Source organism: Cryptomeria japonica, chromosome 7 (genome assembly GCF_030272615.1).
Source record: "Cryptomeria japonica chromosome 7, Sugi_1.0, whole genome shotgun sequence".
In the NCBI taxonomy this organism is placed as follows: Eukaryota; Viridiplantae; Streptophyta; class Pinopsida; order Cupressales; family Cupressaceae; genus Cryptomeria; species Cryptomeria japonica.
The window spans coordinates 334894896-334913728 of record NC_081411.1 but is presented as its reverse complement, the minus strand read 5'-3'; the positions used below and the strand labels follow the sequence as shown (position 1 = coordinate 334913728).

The 18833-nt window shown below is 36.0% G+C and overlaps 1 protein-coding gene across 1 annotated transcript in view; it reads left to right on the top strand.

Moving 5' to 3' along the window:
* Positions 1-18833, top strand: part of LOC131043062 (uncharacterized) — a 197457-nt gene that overhangs the window by 111257 nt on the left and 67367 nt on the right. Inside the window, exon 8 of the mRNA XM_057976403.2 lies at positions 8270-8458. Within this exon, the coding sequence (XP_057832386.2) occupies positions 8270-8458 (189 nt within the window). The remainder of the gene's footprint in view (positions 1-8269; positions 8459-18833) is intronic.

Below are 18833 nucleotides of genomic sequence, written 5' to 3'. Positions count from 1 at the left end.
CTGCGTTGGCCGTATGGAATATTGCAGCAATGCGATTTCAGACACATCAACAGTATCCTAAAGGTAATGATTTTACACTTTCAACTTATTCATATGCAAATTGGGGTGGTTTTGTGTAATGTCCCAATTTTTCCTGTGATCACTCAGTTGCATAGTTTTGCCTGTTAGCCATCTCCGCAGGCAATTACAGAGGCTGGGGGATGATTGGCTTTACCAAGAGGAGTCTATACTTAGTCACTTTTTGGCCTTGGTGAGCTTAAGTTACATGGACTTTATAATAATTCATTATAAAGTTACTTTTTCTATAATTAGAAAAACTATAAAGTAACTTTATTAAAAAAGAGATTAATAAAAGTTAATGATGAATTATAAAATGGCCCCTTGGTACATTTCCCTAGAAGTTATAACTTAATAATATGACCACTTTTAATGAGGAATTAGACTCTCAATGGGTCAAACCACTTAGGGGAAGTTATTTTTTAATAAAAAGAAACATTTTAACATGTTTTTTGATGCCAAAACTACAACCCTAACCCCAAATTCGAATTAGAGTTTGAGGAATGTTTAAAAGACATTGGGGGCAACATTTTATTCATTATTCATTGGATATTTGACAATTTTTTCCCTGGAGAGCTCTGCAGCAGCAAACTTGATTGGAGTTTCAAGTTAAGAACAAAAACTCTCACCCTTATTTAGTGTGTGGATGAAAACCCATTCACCTTTGCATTGAAGGAATCCTCTTTCAGGTCATTTGGGGACAATATCTAGAGGAAAATTCATACTTTCAACAAGAATAAATCATCTACAACACATTTGAGCAGATTGGGGAACATTTTCCAGCAGTTATTGTTCTTTTAATGCTGGCCATACCATTCCCAGGCTGGCCCTACCCTCTTTGCTTCTCTTGTGAAGCCAATAAAATAAATTAGAGGGTTTTGATTCAAAAATTTGTGTGTAAATTCATTTTTGGCAGCAAATAAAGATAGATTAGTGATTATTTCAGGGAAATTTTATCACATTTGAGCTACATCAACATTTTAGTGGGGAAAATGGGTCAATTCTAGAGGTTTCTCCTGGCAAGAATTTGCAATAAGCACCTGATCTGCTATTTCTTCCTTAAATTGTTTTTGATAATTATATATAAGGAGAATAAAACACATTAGAACAATTTGCAGCACCTGGAAGCTCCTATATTGCTTTGTGCACCACCTCCAACATCAAAATAAGGTAATCCAGACAGGGTGTTGGACACCTGGTAGGACAGTTTTGGCTCTAGTTGTCTTAAATAGTCATTCTCTTGAATTTATAATTTGCTGCAATAAAATCTGAGTTTTGAAATTTTATTTCAGTCAATTGTTTCTTTTATGTATTACATTCTTTTGACAAATTTTCCTTGGCATAAAGCAAGCAAAACCCCCAAAACTAAAATAACATCAAAATTGACCTCAAACCATAAAACAATTCTCTGGTCGTCGTCAAGGGAGATTTGTCCAGCTATATTGATTGCAGATAAGATTGTGTCTTATCACAAGTTCCTAGTGGTGTCGTCGTCAAGGGAGATTTGTCCAGCTATATTGATTGCAAGATTGAGGATCTAGGATCATTGTCAATACATACTCATTTGAAATCACTTTGTGATGAGAACAGGAAAATTCAAACAGAGTATATTAGGGTTTTCGAGAAAGGTTTTCACAACGCTGCTTACTTTCTTGACAATTTTGAAGAAGAGCATATCAGAATTATCTTGAGTCGGGTTCATGGTGAGAACATGTACTTAGAGAGAACTCATACAATAATCAAGGAAGCCATTCAAGCTGTAACTGGTTTTTACTCAACCGGTGAATTACCTGTGCTTAGGCGTATCTCAAAAGAGAGTATACTCTCTAACCGGATCAACATCCGATAAACGAGCTTTTTTTGTCAACAATATCAGGGATCCAACGGTGAAATTGGCAGCTATGATTATAGGCTACCGAGTATTTTATTCTAGTAGACTGAATAGTGTTCCATCAGTAGCAGTGCATACTGCTTACAAGATGATAGCTGAAAATGCTAATTATGACCTATGTGAGGCCATAAGGAGCCAATTAATGTTAAATCTTCAGTCTATCAAGAAGGACAACAGTCTAAAGTTTAAGTATGGACAATTATTGATCGGTCTATTCTTTTATTTCCAAAATTTTCTATCGGGAATAGGTGATCTTGAATGGTCTAAGGATCTACTGGTATCTGCTCAGATCAAGAACAACATCAAGGTTGTGAAGAATATTTTTTCTGTTGCTATGAACAAATATTTCAATGAATTTCAAAAGAAGATGAGCATGAGATTAAGATTGCCTGAGGATGTGCTAAAACAATTTTCCAAGGACATTGTTTTCACAGTTACCACTGATTTTTGTTTAATGGAGACAATTGAGCCTAGAGAGGAAGAAATGGAAGACATGAGTTATGAGGTTAACTATGACTTGTTGATTGGCTATGCCAATAACTTGTTGGCATCGCCAGTAGATAAAAAGAGGGCAAAATTGAGTTCAGTGAAAGAGCAGACTGTAGAAGTTGAAACAAGTATTGTTCCGACCACAAGCGGTAAAGGTAAGAAAAAGAAAGCTGAGGATGCACCTTCGGTGATGAAAAGTACTAGAATGACACGGAATGTCCAAAACAAAAAAAGAACCAGAACCTAAGGTGTATATGAAAAAGGAGACAAAGAAAAGAGGTCGGAAGTTAATTCTTCAAGAAGAATCCGAAGGAATTGACACTGAAGAAGAACCTAGAAGATGAAAGCTACCGGTAGAGTAGCAAAGTCAGTGAAAAATGTGCCAAAGGCAACTGTGCCTATTGATATCTCAACTTTCAAGCCTGAAACCCACTTTGAAAGAACAATGAATACATTAGGGAGAAAAAGATTTGACAATGTCAAAGAACATTTTGATTCCTTCACTGAAGATGAGAAGGAGCAAATCATTCAACAGGTAATCAATCATTTGTGTCATTACAGTAGATTACCACATGATCTTGAAAAGGATATCTCTAATTCTTTGTACACTATTCTTTTGAATAAATGGGAGGAAGCTATAAAGGAGGAAAAAGAAATTATTGATGAGTTATTTGTACAATATTTTCCCAATTTGTCTAAAGATGAAATTAGTGCTTTAGTTGATCAATACAAAATTCAATTTGCTTTCAAAGCAAGGAGATTGAAGCTACGTAGTGGAAAGAGGCAAATTATTGAGACTGAGACTCATCAAATAGCCTGCGATATCAAACGGATGGAAGAGCTCATACGTTCTTCTCAGGATGAACAAGATGATGATGATATACCTAAAATGGATAAAGATGTGCAATCCGATGAGAGGAAGGATGACATTCTTATCCATTATATTGATGATAATCAGGACATAATTGATCTATCTGAGGACATCATTGCACCTGATATGGAGCCACCTGTGATCATTGTCTTACAGGTTACTTCAGTTGAGGAACCGACAACTCAACAAGGAGTGGATATTCCACCAGCAAAAGATCAACCTGAGAAACCCCAATCCTCACCGGTTTCACAGGATATTTAGAAGGAATCTGATGCAAACATTGGTACTCAGTCATCTGAGCAAGAAACAGAGAAAACCCAAGAGAAAGCAATCGTTAAGGTAACATCTTCTGAACTAGCAAAAACATTAGTCACTTAGCAGATTGATGAAGATGAAGATGATTCATTAGGCATCTCAGGGCCTATCAATGTTGACATTTGACAACATGAGTGCATCTAAAATGATGAAGATTGCAAATGTTATGAAATCTAGAGTGCACAAAAAGAGACTTAAGGAGAAAAGGATTGAAGCAGAAACTATTCAGAATCCAGTGGACATTCTGACAAATTTGCTACCGGAAACTTCTACAACACATCTATCAACCCCTATTAGCAAACTTGGTCAATTAGTCACTGATGTATTTGACCAACTCACATCACTTGAAGAATCAGCCCATGCATATGCAAAAAAGAGCTATAGGAAAAAGCGTGGAGAGTAGATCATGAAGGAAATTGGTACCGGCAAACTGGCTCTATCACATAATAAATCTTTATTGGGAAAAGCTATTGAAACAGGAGGAAAATATCTTGCTTCTACCTCTAATGTTTCATTCTTTTATTTTGATATCACAAAAAGGCGTAGAGAAACAGAGCAAGAGCTAGAACAGATATGCAATGCATATGTCCCACTTCAAGACTCTATATTTGCTTTTAGCAAATCTGTAGATGATTTGCACAACAGGGTGGATACTTATGATCATGAGAAAGCGAAGAGACTCCGGTCACTAAAGGAATTGACGGGTCAACTTACAACACAAGTGAGCCTACACTAATATTGAAGCTATTTTAGCTACTCTAGAAACCTGTTCACTGGATTCCATGGAAAAGTGAAATTCACAGATTATGTCTACACTTGAGTACACTGAGAACGTGCTAGAGACATGGACCGATGCCATATCACAGTTGAAGAAGCACTTTAATGTTATTTTCACGAGACTAGCTTATGCATGAATCTTGATTCAGTTTTTCAAGTTGTTGTATATACTGAACACTTTGATACAAATTTTCTATATATATATATTTTACTTTTTCAATTTGGCATTGTTGTCAAAGGGGGAGTAGAAATATGTATGTGTGTTTTTGAAAATTTTGTATAATCTATGCATTAAGGGGGAGCATGTGTATACGTGTAAATTTGTTTTTTATGCACACTTAGCGGTATTACTGTAAAATTTTCGAAGTGTTGCCATCAATGCCAAAGGGGAAGATTGTTGGCTTGATGATGATTGTAATGAATTCATCATATGTTGTCATTGATGAAACACATACACACACATGTTTATTTTCTACCGGTGTAACTTCAAGTTGTTTACACTACAACCAGTATACTAAAGGTTTATTTCTAACTGATACTTGGAGACAACCGGTGTATGCATGAAGATAACCACTTGGTTATATGTGTCTCAACATCAACATGAAGATCCAGCGAAGACTATCTCAGAAGTGTCAAAGTCAAGCGGTTTAACTCTAACCGGTATTACGTGTACCGATCGGTATTCGTAGATTGTGTGATGAGTTATCACCACCGACAATTTTTGGCGGTATTTTTGTGATGAGTTATGATCACTTGACCAGATACAGTGCACCTAGGTAATTGTGTTATGATTTCTCGAGGCCGACATGAAATCTAAATGTCTATATATTGACATCACAATGAATTATTTTATATGAGTGAAAGTGATATGTTGTGTGCGAAAGCCAAAAAGTATTAAGTTGCAGAGTATGCAGAAAAGCAGTGTTGAATATGCTTAGAAGGATCTGATCAAGCAAGTATTGTGCTACTCAGACAGATCAAACAAATCCTGTTGTGTTCTAACAATTACAGGAGAATTAAAATCCCCTAACCAGGTAAGCTCTAACAAGCTTCATTGTTCAAATCCTCTAACGGGGTGATCCATTAGTTTGGATTCAGAAATCCTCTACCGAGGTTACTCCTAATAGGGTACTACCTTTCAGAGGGTATAGCTTTTAATCAAGCTTTGGGATCTCTAACAAGATTTGCTCCTAGCAGAGCACTTGTAGACCTTAACCGGTCAGTTATCTATTACTGCAGATAGTTAACTTGTGAGTTCCATCTCACCGTGGTTTTTACCTATTTTGGGTTTTCCACGTACAAACACTTGTGTTATGGTGGATGTTTTACTTATTGTGGATGCTGTTATATCATTTTGGATTGCATGCATTGTGTTTAAAAGTTTTGTTAAGTTCATCTACCGGTTAGTGTTTGAAGTAGTTTTAATTTTGGTGTCACTGATTCACCCCCCCTCTCAGTGCTTTTCAAGTCCATCAGTGACATCTTCATCATTCATCCCGAGAGAATACACCTTATGAAGGAAACAAATATTTAGGAGGGACTTTCACAGCTATGAAGACCCATAGCTCTGTAGCATTAACTTTTTTTGAGACATTTAGTGATATTGGATTTGAAAGACACAAATGTTGAACACTTAGCCTTTCTATAAATCTTTATTGAATAATTTGCCAACATATTTGAGGTTTTCTTTCCCAAGACATCAATGATCATTGTCCAAGAAAAGATTTTCCATCTTAAGCTTCCATAGTTCAAACTTTTGTCAATCAAATTTCTCTATCTCCATCCTAGTAGTGCTCACCATTTTTCTTTACAGATGAGATTTACCTATGTAGATCTCTCATGCAAGAAAATGTTTATCACATAGCTAACATGTCCTTGTTTTCAATGGAATATGGTAGAAATAATATAGATAAACCTATATGAAGAGAAGTAATGCTAACATAATCTTATGTTGAACAAAAAGAAATAGTGGCATCCTTTTAGCATAACAAGAGATTTTATTGAAGGAAATAACACGTTTTGGAAAAGATCCAGGAAACCCTTAGTGGAAAATATCTAGGAAAACAACACTCACTTATTGTATTATCTCAAACATTCACAATACAATAATATATTTCTCAGTTGTTCCTAACCCTATTCCATATGTAAGTATTTATATGCACATTTTTATAAGAAACTGCTAAACTCCAATAGATATGAAAACATAGGTCAGAAAGACTATCCAAAAGGGGTAGATTCTTTTTCCAGGGGCACTAAGTGTAGTGAGGTGTACAGTCCACGGGGGTGTAAAACATGCAAAGTATACAACACATATCCAATAACATTTAATTAATTTATACGAGGCACTTTCTCGGGAATATAACTCTTGTACTAGCTAAAATAGAAATTTGTTTTATGATATGCCTATTGTTTGCAAATACAGATTTATTGTACTGTTCATCATATGCTCTGTGCTCCCAAGTAAGTATAGACAGAAGGGATAATGTATTATAAGGCTTGTGAGACCTAGGTGTGGTGATAGGCTCTTTTGGTGCTGGATACAAAAGTTGTTCAGTCCTTTTCAAATATCTATCCGCTGAAAGCTGGAATAAAATTGTTTTTCTAAAATTGCTCTCATTTTGTTTCATATAGTACATAGATAGGAAGCTATAAAGCTGTACATATTGTATTTATAGATTTGCCTGCATGATTTGCATTGAATAGCAGGACTGTTATGAGACAGAATTGTGGATGTGTCCTCTCGAATGCATGTTTTGATCAGCTGTTTCATAGGGAGGGTTGAATATGATCACATGTTATATGTTTTCTAAACCAATTTAGTAATGAACTTGGTAGAGGAATAAACTAACCGGGAGATTCAAGATTCTGGTAAAAGGAACATTTCTGCTGAAGATTTATAGATCTTGAAATGTCTTCTTTAAAGTTTTTTATGTATAATACATTGTGGTGTAGTAGCATATTTGTGTCTTTATAAAGAGAGTGACTCAAGTTTAAATCGACACATCCAAATAATGCAATCTGCAACTAGGTCCTATTGATATTTTATAACCCAAGGTAGCCTAATTGTGAAGGTAGGTGTAATCCATAGTAGAGGTCATTGGTTATAATACAAAAGGGGTAGGGTTTTATATCTCATTCAGTAATATATATTGTAAATGGAAAAACGATCCTTCATAAAGTGATTACAGAGATTCTTAAATTCGTCTCTTGCTTGGTGGTGACTGAGAAAACTAAGTTTTTACATATATATGTAGAAAAATGTCCACATCAGATTTGTATGGTTGATGTCACTGCGGCTGTCATATGACTGGTTGACTTCCAGTATGTTATTGTCTCGGGAATTCTATTGTATAATTCAATGGAATCCTCAAGCTAGGTATTTTTCTCATTGGTTAAATATAGGATTATGGTGTTGTGGTCAGAGCAATCTCCGAAGTCTTAATTAAGCATAATAGGAAGGGATATTATAGATTTGTGAGTGCAAGATTTGGTGATAAGATTTATAGTTTAGGTATACCTAAACTGTCTGATCACACACACACACACAAACACACACACTCTCACTCTTATGTTAGGTTTATTGCAGTATTGAAAATGTTCTTTTAATGTCTTTGAACAAAAGTAAGCTAAAAAAATGGACCTCTTTTGCATGCTTTTATTTCTATTTCAAACATAGCTAGTTCTTGTGAGGAATTCTTTTGCTACTAATCTGTACCTTTCATATTCTCAGGATATGAAAGATTTGCTTATGCTAAGATTTGCAACTATGAGGGTTCTATTCATTCTGATGAGAGGCATAGTCATGTGTAAAGGAAACTTTTGTTGGTTGTAAACTAGGTTATGCTCATATTTTGGCTTTTCATTCATAGGTAAAAAAGATGGTTCACACTGGACAAGAGGTGGTACTTGTTGGAGGTGCCCACAGCCTACATCGACATGAGAAGTTATCAATTGCTGTCTCAAAAGCTCTCCGTGGTCACTCTGTTCATGAGACAAAGTCAGATGGTCGTTTTCACGTTCGGACTAGAATGCATCTAGATGGCTCTATTCTAAAAGATGTATGTATACTTTAAACCTTATTAGTTTTTGAAGTATATTAGAACCATTTTATGAACTAGAAAAGTAACAAATGAAAAAAGCTGTGTATGTTGTATGCTGAGCATATTAGATGTTTGCACTCCCTTTTTGTATGAAGCTTTTGGTATATGCTGTTTGAACTGATTCCAAATTAGATATTTTTGATAAAGAAACTATACAGTCATGAAATTGCTTGTTGGTATACTTTAGAGACTTGTTTATGCCATAGAATTGGGAAAATACTGCAAGATTTTGTTTCCTTAAAAATTCATATAAATTATTGCAGGCCTTTAGAAGCATTTATTTGTATTGCACCTTATTGGACCATGGATGTGGTTTGCAGTGGATAAATACTTGTCTTAAGTTGCATGTTTTCTGAATGTGTGTTGCAGATGGCTTGTCTAAACTTTATTTATGCTTGGTAAATTTTTATATTGGCATGAAACACTCAAGGGCTAGATCATTCTCATATTTAAAATCATGGAATTATTCACCTCTCAAATTTAGCCTGTAAAGTTCTTGTTCTTATTGTTGGGCATTTAGTTGTTGAAATAATCTTCATATTTGTATCTGTTGTGCTAATGCAAAATTTTTATTATGTAATACTCACAATTAAGTGTCTATAATGTTTTCTTAATAGAAATGCTTCCATGATTTTCTGTACCCACTAAGAACCATCAGGGGTGAAGATCTTTTCAAAATGAACTTTCTAACAAAAGGATCACTGTCGGTATAACTTAATTTTCCTAAACAATATCTTTAGTTATGCTTAATGTAAGGTACTTGTAATCAGCATACTCAAAATCTATGTCAATCTGTTGCCATTGCCTTGTCCAATTACTTAATCACTTACTTGATATAATACTTGCTGCATCTGAGAAACTCTCTTTGTTAAATTAATTTGTTTCTGACTATTCATTATAAGTTATACAATGAATGTGTTGCCGCCAAGCCCTGGTCTTAGGTACAGATTTGTATTTATTTATTGTTGATTTTCTGCCAAAAAAGCTGTGGATGGTCTTTTTTTTCCCTTTTCCACTCAAAAAAATGTAACACATGAAGGGATCTTGGATATTACAAATCAAATGTGTAATGATCCCCCAAGGACTCCCAAGACATTAACTAGGAAAACCACAATTTTTGTTTTAAAACAACAATGCAGAATACTAACAACACTATTGTGCCATTGAGTGCAAAATGACTATACATTATGCCACTATTGCCAAGCAATGTCGCACAAGCAGAAGACTCCAACATTGACCAGCCACACCTCACAAATAAGATATGCAACAACCAAACAAGGGTCACTGTCTCAAGGTTTTAACAGTAGGAGAATGAGCTACCTAAGCCAAGGCGCGACAACAAGATGCTTTCATGTGATGTCGTGTATCCCAATACCAAAGATAGTATTAATTTTCAACGATGACGCTTATGGACATTATCTAAGATTTAGGAGACTCACAAGGCCATGGGGAACAACTTGCATTCACAAAGTTTCCCCAAAAGAAGTCCAGAAATACTTGCTATTCAATGAATGGAGGGACAACAATGCTCTTGGGGGACTATAGTGCCCCAAGAGGAATCTAGCACCCAGGTGGGATGCTAGCACTTAGGCTGGACACTAGCACCCAAGCGTAGATGTCTTGACTGGCGCAAGTATCAATAGCCTATAAGGACTAGATCCTAGAGAGGGAATAGAGAGTGTCATTGCAATAGCCTATGGTACAGACTAAGCGGAATCAAATACACATCTCACAATAGATGAGATTACTCAATCATATAATTGCAGGCATGCCTTTTGCACCCATATCGAGCCTTTATAAGTGCTTCAAGCATCTTGTTGGGATCATTATCTTTGTTACATGAGATATCCTTGAGCCTCTTTGGGTATTGACAAGCATTGGAAGCTACTCCCATATTTCTAACACCTACGTCCTACGTCACATTTCCAAAACCAAATGTGGCACAAAAATCAAAGCATGATTTTTGACTCAACGAAATTTTCAACAGTCTTAATAGGTTCGCCTTGAAAAATGATGAAGAAGACATCCTTTCTTCCATTCCAAGACATCAAGAATTCAAATTTTGCAAAATTTCTTTCAGTACAAAAATCCAGTAAAATTAATGAACTCCATTCAAATACCTTGAAGTTTTCCATTTTCTAAATTTAAAATTTCCAAAAAACAAAATTTGCCCTTTGGCTCTAAATGTGAACATTCATTTCATGTAGTAAAATTCACTTTTGTTTCCGTTTTGAAAAATTGGGCATTATGAGGGCACAAAATGGCCAAATTTGAAAAATTCAAACAATAAATAAATACTAATCATAATGCAATATTTAAGTGCTAAATGGGAAGACCTATGCTCCCCTAATGGTAAACATTGCATCCATAAACAAAAGCATAAACAAGAGAGGAGAAATGAACAAGTTACCTCGATTTTTGTTGAACAATCAAACACAAAACTTGCAAAACTCCAAGAGAGGGAGAATCTCTACACCACAAGCAATCCCCTTCCTTTTCTTACCCAAACCAATTCAAATCCTACTCCTTAGCATTCCAAATTGATCCTAGATTCAAAATTTCAAATTTTGCTTGGAGAGGGTTTTGAGAGCAAAATCCTTCTAGATTTAACAATGTGAAAAATAGCTAAGGCTTTTAGGTTTTCCATTTTTTTCTGTCTTTTTGAAAATTCAACTTTAATTTACCTTTCCTAAATGCTCCCTACAATAATTAAAAAATCAAACAAATATTCAACCTCATTCAAATCTCACAATTAAATAATGATTAAATCACATATATGCAACTCATGAAAAATCTTTTTATCGAAAAATCAAATTTTAAGCAATCATTTAAAATTTTAAACCATGCATATATTTGCATTTCATGACAAATATGGATTCTTGAATCGGCCTCAATTTAGATCCGAGTCTATACAAGTCAAACACAATGTAACTCATACTTGAATGAAGTACAATTGGGTATAATAATGGTATGGCCTAGTGTGACATCTTCTATGTAACCATCGTCGGGGTGATGAGGGGATTCCCCACACACACCCAAAGCACAATTCTCTATTACATTAGATGAAGGGTTACTCCACCAAGATTAATACACCCAAAATTCATACATAGTAGAACAAAGAGAATAACTCACAAAATTGCAAGAAATAGCCTGCTTTCTATTTCTCGAATGAAATGAACTACAAATTCATCAATTACAAAATATTAGCCACTTAGGCTCTACAACTTTGCAAGTTGGAGCTACAAGCTACTCTTCTACACCCCTTAGCTACTATTCTTTATCTTTGAAGAGAAGAACTCAACTTCGAATGAAAAACCTCTAGCCCAATTCTCCCTTTTATAGTACTCTTGTGCCTCTTGCAATTCTCACGCCCCCTCTAAGAGAGCAACACATGGAAATCAGGAAATGCAACACCTAGCCAATAAATGACCTTTCAACTTCCTCAAGAGGCCACCTAAAGAGGTGTCTTTTTAATTTCCCAAGTGGGTGCCTAAAAAGGTGCCTTTTCCCATTTTTATGTAACCATTCGATAAATATGAGTGGATCACTTTGCCCCTTACTTGTTCCCATCAAAAGGGTGTTTTAAAAGATTTTAGCATTAAAAATGATAGAAAAAGGTGTCCTTTCTGGAAATTTACAATTGCCATTGAACATGGGCCACAAATATTAAATAGTTATGTATGTTTTTGATGAATAGTCATTACAATATAATAATTAAGAAAATAAATGTCATTATAAATATTTATTATAATAATAACAATTTTATTTATGTTAATATATTGTCAAAAATGTATTTTATATTTTTTTCATTTAAAAATTAAAATCTATTTTGAGATGACTATTCTCAATGTATATATGTGTGTTTTTAAGAATATTTGAAGAAATTATATATGTTCAAATGTTTGATAAATTTGCTGAGTTATTGCTGTTTTTTTCTTGAGTTTTTTAAAAATTTGGGTTTGTCGAGTCATTGCCGAGTCCGAGTATTTCAACTATGGTCTCTGCAATATGGGTGCATTAATAGTTATATTTTAAATATTACTACGGTTGCTTAGTATTATATAAATTATTTAAAAGCACCTTAGTGTTATAGCTTGTTGAAATTGGGATGGAAAGTTTTAGATGTCGGGACACCAACAAAGTGTCTTTTGGGGTTGGGAATAATTAAATAATGAAATAAATCATTTTTCGGGGATACAATCCTTATTTAATTAATAAAGTGATTTTATATTGTGTTTTTTGGAAAGTTCTCGAAAAAGGTTATGCAGTTTATTTTATTTTCTTTGACGGAAACCCTTGTGGTTCAAGAGATCAAACTTGGCTCATCTTAGTTTTTGGAGGACGAAAACCCTCTTGGAGAAGATCAATGAAAGGCTAGAGATTATGCTTCCGTTCTTGTAAACTTTATTTTTGCTATTGCAAAATTAATGAAAACTCTGCAATTAGTTTGTAAGCATTTCATTTACTATTCAATTAATGCATTTCTTTATCATTCTCTGAGATAATAGTCTACTCATATAAATATCAAAACATCATTTCCTTTGCAAATCTGAAAACTATGTATTAATGATATCAAGGGAACCTTTGGAAGAACAAAAAAATTTTGGGGTCAGAATTAGCAAGGGACTTTATTCTCCTTGGATAATACTACAGAGATTATAAATGAATTTAGCACCTTTTGGAGTAGCCATCTTCCTTTCAATGGTGTGCCAACGTTTGATTAATGAAATTGACTCCTATTTGCTCCATGCTACCCCTCCTCAATAAGTAAAACACTTTTTTTTTCTCAAATTGTATGAAAACATATTAAAATGGGGTGATTCCTTTTGGGGGGTTAGTGGCTAGCATAAACAATACATAAAGCATCGACTTAGTCTCCTTCCTTTTGCAACGACAAATTTTGACCAGGTGTCACCACCCTTTGAGTGCCACACCACCTCTTTTGGTTTCCAACAAGGGTATGCCACCACTTAATATGCAACAGCCAGCGAGAATAATGGCTAGGAAGGCTATGCAAGCATAAGGGAATTCTTTGAAGCTTCTAATAATATTTATTGGCTCACCTTGACAAAGTCTCAAGCTGTACAACTCCTATGAGGGACTGAGAAAATGTACGACTGAGTAACCAGCTGATTCACTGTTTACCTGCAAGTTTGAACAAATTTATACCTGGATATTTGAAACTTGCAGTTACAACCAATTCTCTATTTTTGCACAAATCGTGACCCTGAGTGAATCATGCCATATTGGCTAGGGAGGAATATTTCACCACTGAAACCAATCTTTGCTTGAGGGGTTTCGTCTTGTGGTAGTAGAAAATCTGCTCAACTCCACAATTGGGGTTTCAACCAAAATATCAAATGCTTAGAATACCCAAATGAATCTCTTTATCCTCTTTTATAATTTCCTTTCAAATTTTTTGGAAAAAACTATATTTAGAAGTCACTTTTAAATAATAATCTTTAATTCTCTCCCCTCCACAAAAGTGGCTTTATACTGTTTTATTTGTGGTCCCCAACTAAAGTCATTTTATTAAATATTCATATTAGTAATAATCTCCATTCTGCTCACCAAGGCCGAAAAAAGGGCCATTACACATTATAAAATGATTTTAGAAACATCAGTTATTAACTTATTAGTATGAGTACTTCAGAAATATGATTTGGAATAATGATTGTTGCCAATCTTTATTTAGCCACAAACCCCGAAAGCAATTTTTACCACCAAAGGGAAAATCCAGAAAGCATTTGATGCTGGGTTGTTGCCCCTATTGAAGGAAAATCCATTTTAGACACAACATTGTCATCTGTATTGTTTGTAACTAGGCTCAGAAAAGGGGATTCGGAAGGCAACATCCAAATCCCTAAAGGCCTAGGCCCCCTTTCATCAAGCCATAACGTGTAGGGCTGGACCCTACATGCCAAAGAGGGTAGCGTGTTCCTAAACAGGGCCAGCCCTATAATGAACACGCCACACTAAACCAATTTGGCGCCAAACATATATATTTAATTAAGGCCGACTTAAGGTTATATGCACATATAAATAAAGATCATTTGCCAAGTTCAATACATCCATTCATTCATGCAATCAGCGAAATCCATCAGCTCCTTGGTGTGTGAAAATAAGAGGTGAACTGGGCGAACTTAGTCAAGGAAGACAAAGCAATTTCGGTGCTCCTTATTACTGTTAGATGGTGCATTAAAGAGCAGACTTGGTGAATATAGAAGTGCAGACCTGGTGTGCTAAAAAGGCAGATCTGAATCATTCAAGTGTACAGTTTGAAGATTCCAGATCTGAGACACATGACTTGAGCTAAGTATTGTATTGTTACAATTCAGAATTGAACACATAATCTGACTTGTGGGTCTTTAGTGCTGAGTTTTTCCTCCTTGGAGGTTTTCCCAGGGTAATTGAGTTTGTCTCTTGTGCACTTGGTTTCTCTCTTTAGTTTACTTGCTTATCATTTATTCAATGTTAATCTGAAATTAAAGTCTGATCGCTGGTCTGAGACACAAAAACTAACATGGTATCAGAGCTAAGGTTTTACTAACTTGAGATTTCAGTAAATTATTTGGTTGCATCTAGTTGCTGTTTGTTTTCAAATTAAAATGTCAGGTTTGAGGGCTGAAGATAGACTCGATGGAGCCCTTGACTTTGCTGCTTGGAAAGTCCATATTTTATTGATTCTTGAAGAGAATGAACTGCTTCAATTCGTAGAAGAAAAAAGGCTGTCCCCTCTTGAAGATGCTGAAGAATTGAAGCAGTTCAAGAAAGACTCTCTTAAAGCCAGGAAGATCATAATTGAATCAGTCAAGAATCATCTTGTCACCATCATATCAAAATTTGCTTCTGCCAGGGAAATGATCAAACACTTGGAAGGAATGTATGAAGTCAACAACCTTAGTAGGGCTCTTGCTCTAAGGCAGCAGCTACTTCACATCAAAATGAAAGAAGACTCAATCATGGCCTACTTCATGAAGATCAATGAACTGAAGGATAAGCTAAGTACTCTTGATTGCCAAATTTCAGATAAAGATCTTGTTATGATTGCATTAAATGGTCTACCTGATGAATGGGAACCATTCATTCGTAGCATTGGTGGAAGAGCTGAACGACCCAACTTTGAGCGTCTCCAATCTGATTGCATTGAAGAGGAATCTCGAATTGAGACAAGAGGAAAACTCAAGAACTCTCACAAAGATGATAATCATGTTCTCACAGCTAAGTATAGGAAAGGTGGGCATTGGAAGAAAGAAAAGAGAAGCAAAGATTTTAGACCCTCTTCCTGCGATCCAAGAAAGAAGTCAAGAGATTCCTCCCACATTCGTTGTTTCAGATGTGATAAGTATGGTCACTATGCTAGAGATTGTCAGAATGATCCTAAGGAAAGGGAATCCAATTTAAATGAAGTCACTGAACAAAATGAGGACTATCTTCTTATCTCTGTTCTATCAAGCAACGTTCCTACGCATAGTGATACTTGGATAATTGACAGTGGAGCCTCCGGACACATCTCAGGTTACCGTGAGCATCTTTCAGATCTGATAGAAAAGGATACCAACCTTCATGTGGTAATCGGTGATGATGCTCGATATTCGGTAAAAGGTTCTGGTACTACTTCTTTAAAACTAGATTCTGGTATTTCCTTACCTCAGTGATATTCTTTTTGTACCTGGAATTAAAAGAAATCTTATTTCCATTTCTTCTTTAGAAGATAAGGGTTTGCAAATAGCATTTTCTGAAGGTAAAGTACTTGCTTGGCCTAAGAAATCTAGTTTCAAAAATGCTCGTGTTATTGGAAATAGATGTGATAGTTTGTATAAGCTTGTAGTTAACCCAATTCAAGCTCTCATTCATGAGGCTCCTGAATCATGCGAGCTATGACATAGAAGACTTGGACATCTGCATTTTCAAGCTCTCCTCACTCTTGGTAAAATGGTTAAAGGTATGCCTAAACTTAGTTTATCTCATGATGATGCTTGTAAAGGCCGTGCAATGGGTAAGAATGTGAAGAACCCATTTCATAAAAGTGATAGTAGGGCTAAAGAAAAGTTAGATCTTATTCATTCAGATCTATGTGGTCCTATGTCTGTAGCATCTCCTAGCGGTTTCCTTTATTATGTTATCTTCATAGATGATTTTTCTAGGAAAACATGGATTTACTTTCTTAAATCTAAAGATTTTGACGAAGTCTTAAATAGATTTAAAGAATTCAAAGCCTTGGTTGAAAATACTTCTGGAAAACGAATTAAATGTTTAAGGTCTGACAATTGAGGTGAGTACACCTCAGGTAGTTTTCATGATTTTTGTGTTGAGACAGGAATTAAGAGGGAGTTCTGTGTTCCTGTTGTGACCATTTCACACATCGCCCCATCGCAAATGGGGACCCCCTCTTTTTGCTTGTTTTTCGCTCGTTTTCGCTTTCGTTTTTAGGGTTTTGTTAGTCAGTTAGTTGTCTGGATTTAGGGCCAAGCCTTAGGGTTTTAAATTTTGCCTTTTCAAGCCAAAATCCAGTCATTTTTGAGAGCTTTTGAGCTTCTTTTCTAGAATGCAAATTTTGAATGCAATGATTTCGCCAAAATGGTCTAATTTTCAATTGGAATGTTCATGCAGAGCTTAAATTTGTCTAAGTGTTGACCGTCAATGTGAATTTTTGTCTGATTGAATATTTTGACCAAATTTTGACTTTTTTTGAATTTTGATCCTGGACATTGGAATTGATTTGTTTTCGCCTCGTGAAGTGTTAAAATGTGAAAAATCTTGTTATTTTGGCCTGTAGGAGCAAAATCGCTCCTGTCCCTCAGTGAAGGACGGGAGCTCAATTTCAAATATCTCATCATCCTTGCAGAGTCCAGACAAATTTTACGTTTGAAGTGATGGAGAACGGCGAGATCTTTCCATTGAATATAAATTAAAGATTTTCATGAGCACAGAAATGCCTCCAGGAGGAAAATCGCTCTTGTCCCTCAGTGAAGGACCGGAGCTACAATTCAAATTTCGTCTTGTCCTTGCAAGATTTTGAAAACTTAACAATTTGAGGACGTCCAAGGGAAGATACTTTGCCAAATGAATATAATTTGATATGCAAAAACGAAGGAGAATGACCTATGTTGACCAAATCGCTCCTGTCCCTCTCCAAGGGACCAGGGCGAAGTACCTTGTAGCTCTTGTCCCTCTCCCAGGGACCAGAGCGATTTCCTTCATTTTGCAAAATCCAGACAAGGGTCAAGGCAAGTTTACGTTCAAAAACAAAGGAGAACATGAGATGAACGCATTGAATATAAATTGAAGATTTTTGGGACGTCCATACCAGTGTTAAATGCCTAGTTCGCTCCTGTCCCTTAGGAAGGGACCAGAGCGATTTTTGATACAATTGCTTTTCTTGCAAAGTTACAAATGACGTCAAGGCATGGACGAATAGAGTGAAGAAGGATGAGTCCGTTGAATATAAATTTGGGAGGTGACAAAGTGAAATGAAGGCCACAAGAGCAAGTTCGCTCCTGTCCCTCTCCAAGGGACCAGGGCGATACAATGGTTGTATTGCTTCTTGTTCATGTTTAAACCGATCCAAGTCAAGACGAAGGGTGGCGAAGACATTTTAGGGCATTTCCATCAAGCGCAAGGTTGTAAAGGTCATCACATGGAAGGAATGTGCACTCTAAGACCCATATCGCTCCTGTCCCTCTCCAAGGGACCAGAGCGATATTTCCATTAAGGCATCGATTTCAAAGGACAAGCAAATATTAAGTTACCAAGAGGACTTAAAGGACGTCATTTCACGCAATGAAGATAATTGCAAGTTGGTAAAAACAAGAACGAGCTCGCAATGATGAACTTCGCTCCTGTCCCTCTCCAAGGGACCAGAGCGATGTTAGATGCATTGGCCATTTCAGGCAAAATTTACGTAAGGACAAGATGTTGCAATGTTCTGGAGGGTCCATGGTATGACAACAAGATGATAAACAAGAGTTTTGAACGTTAAATAATCACCAAAATGGATCTAGGAACCATATCGCTCCTGTCCCTCTCCAAGGGACCAGGGCGATTTGCTTTGGATTCCTTGTTTTGCTTCAAGGTCAAGCTAAGTCAAGACGCCCTAAGATAACATATGCTCCAAGACATCGTTTGAAGATAATTTGCAATGGGTTTGAACGTCTAAACATCGCCAAATAGTGTAAAAGCCCCATATCGCTCCTGTCCTTTGGACAAGGACCAAGGCGATACTATCAAAACACTCACGTTCCTTCAAAGATCAAGGCGAAGTGAGGTTAGGAAGTGCGAAGGACGACGTTTGAAGGACATTGCAAAGGAGATCGAAGTTTAAAAGTCGCCA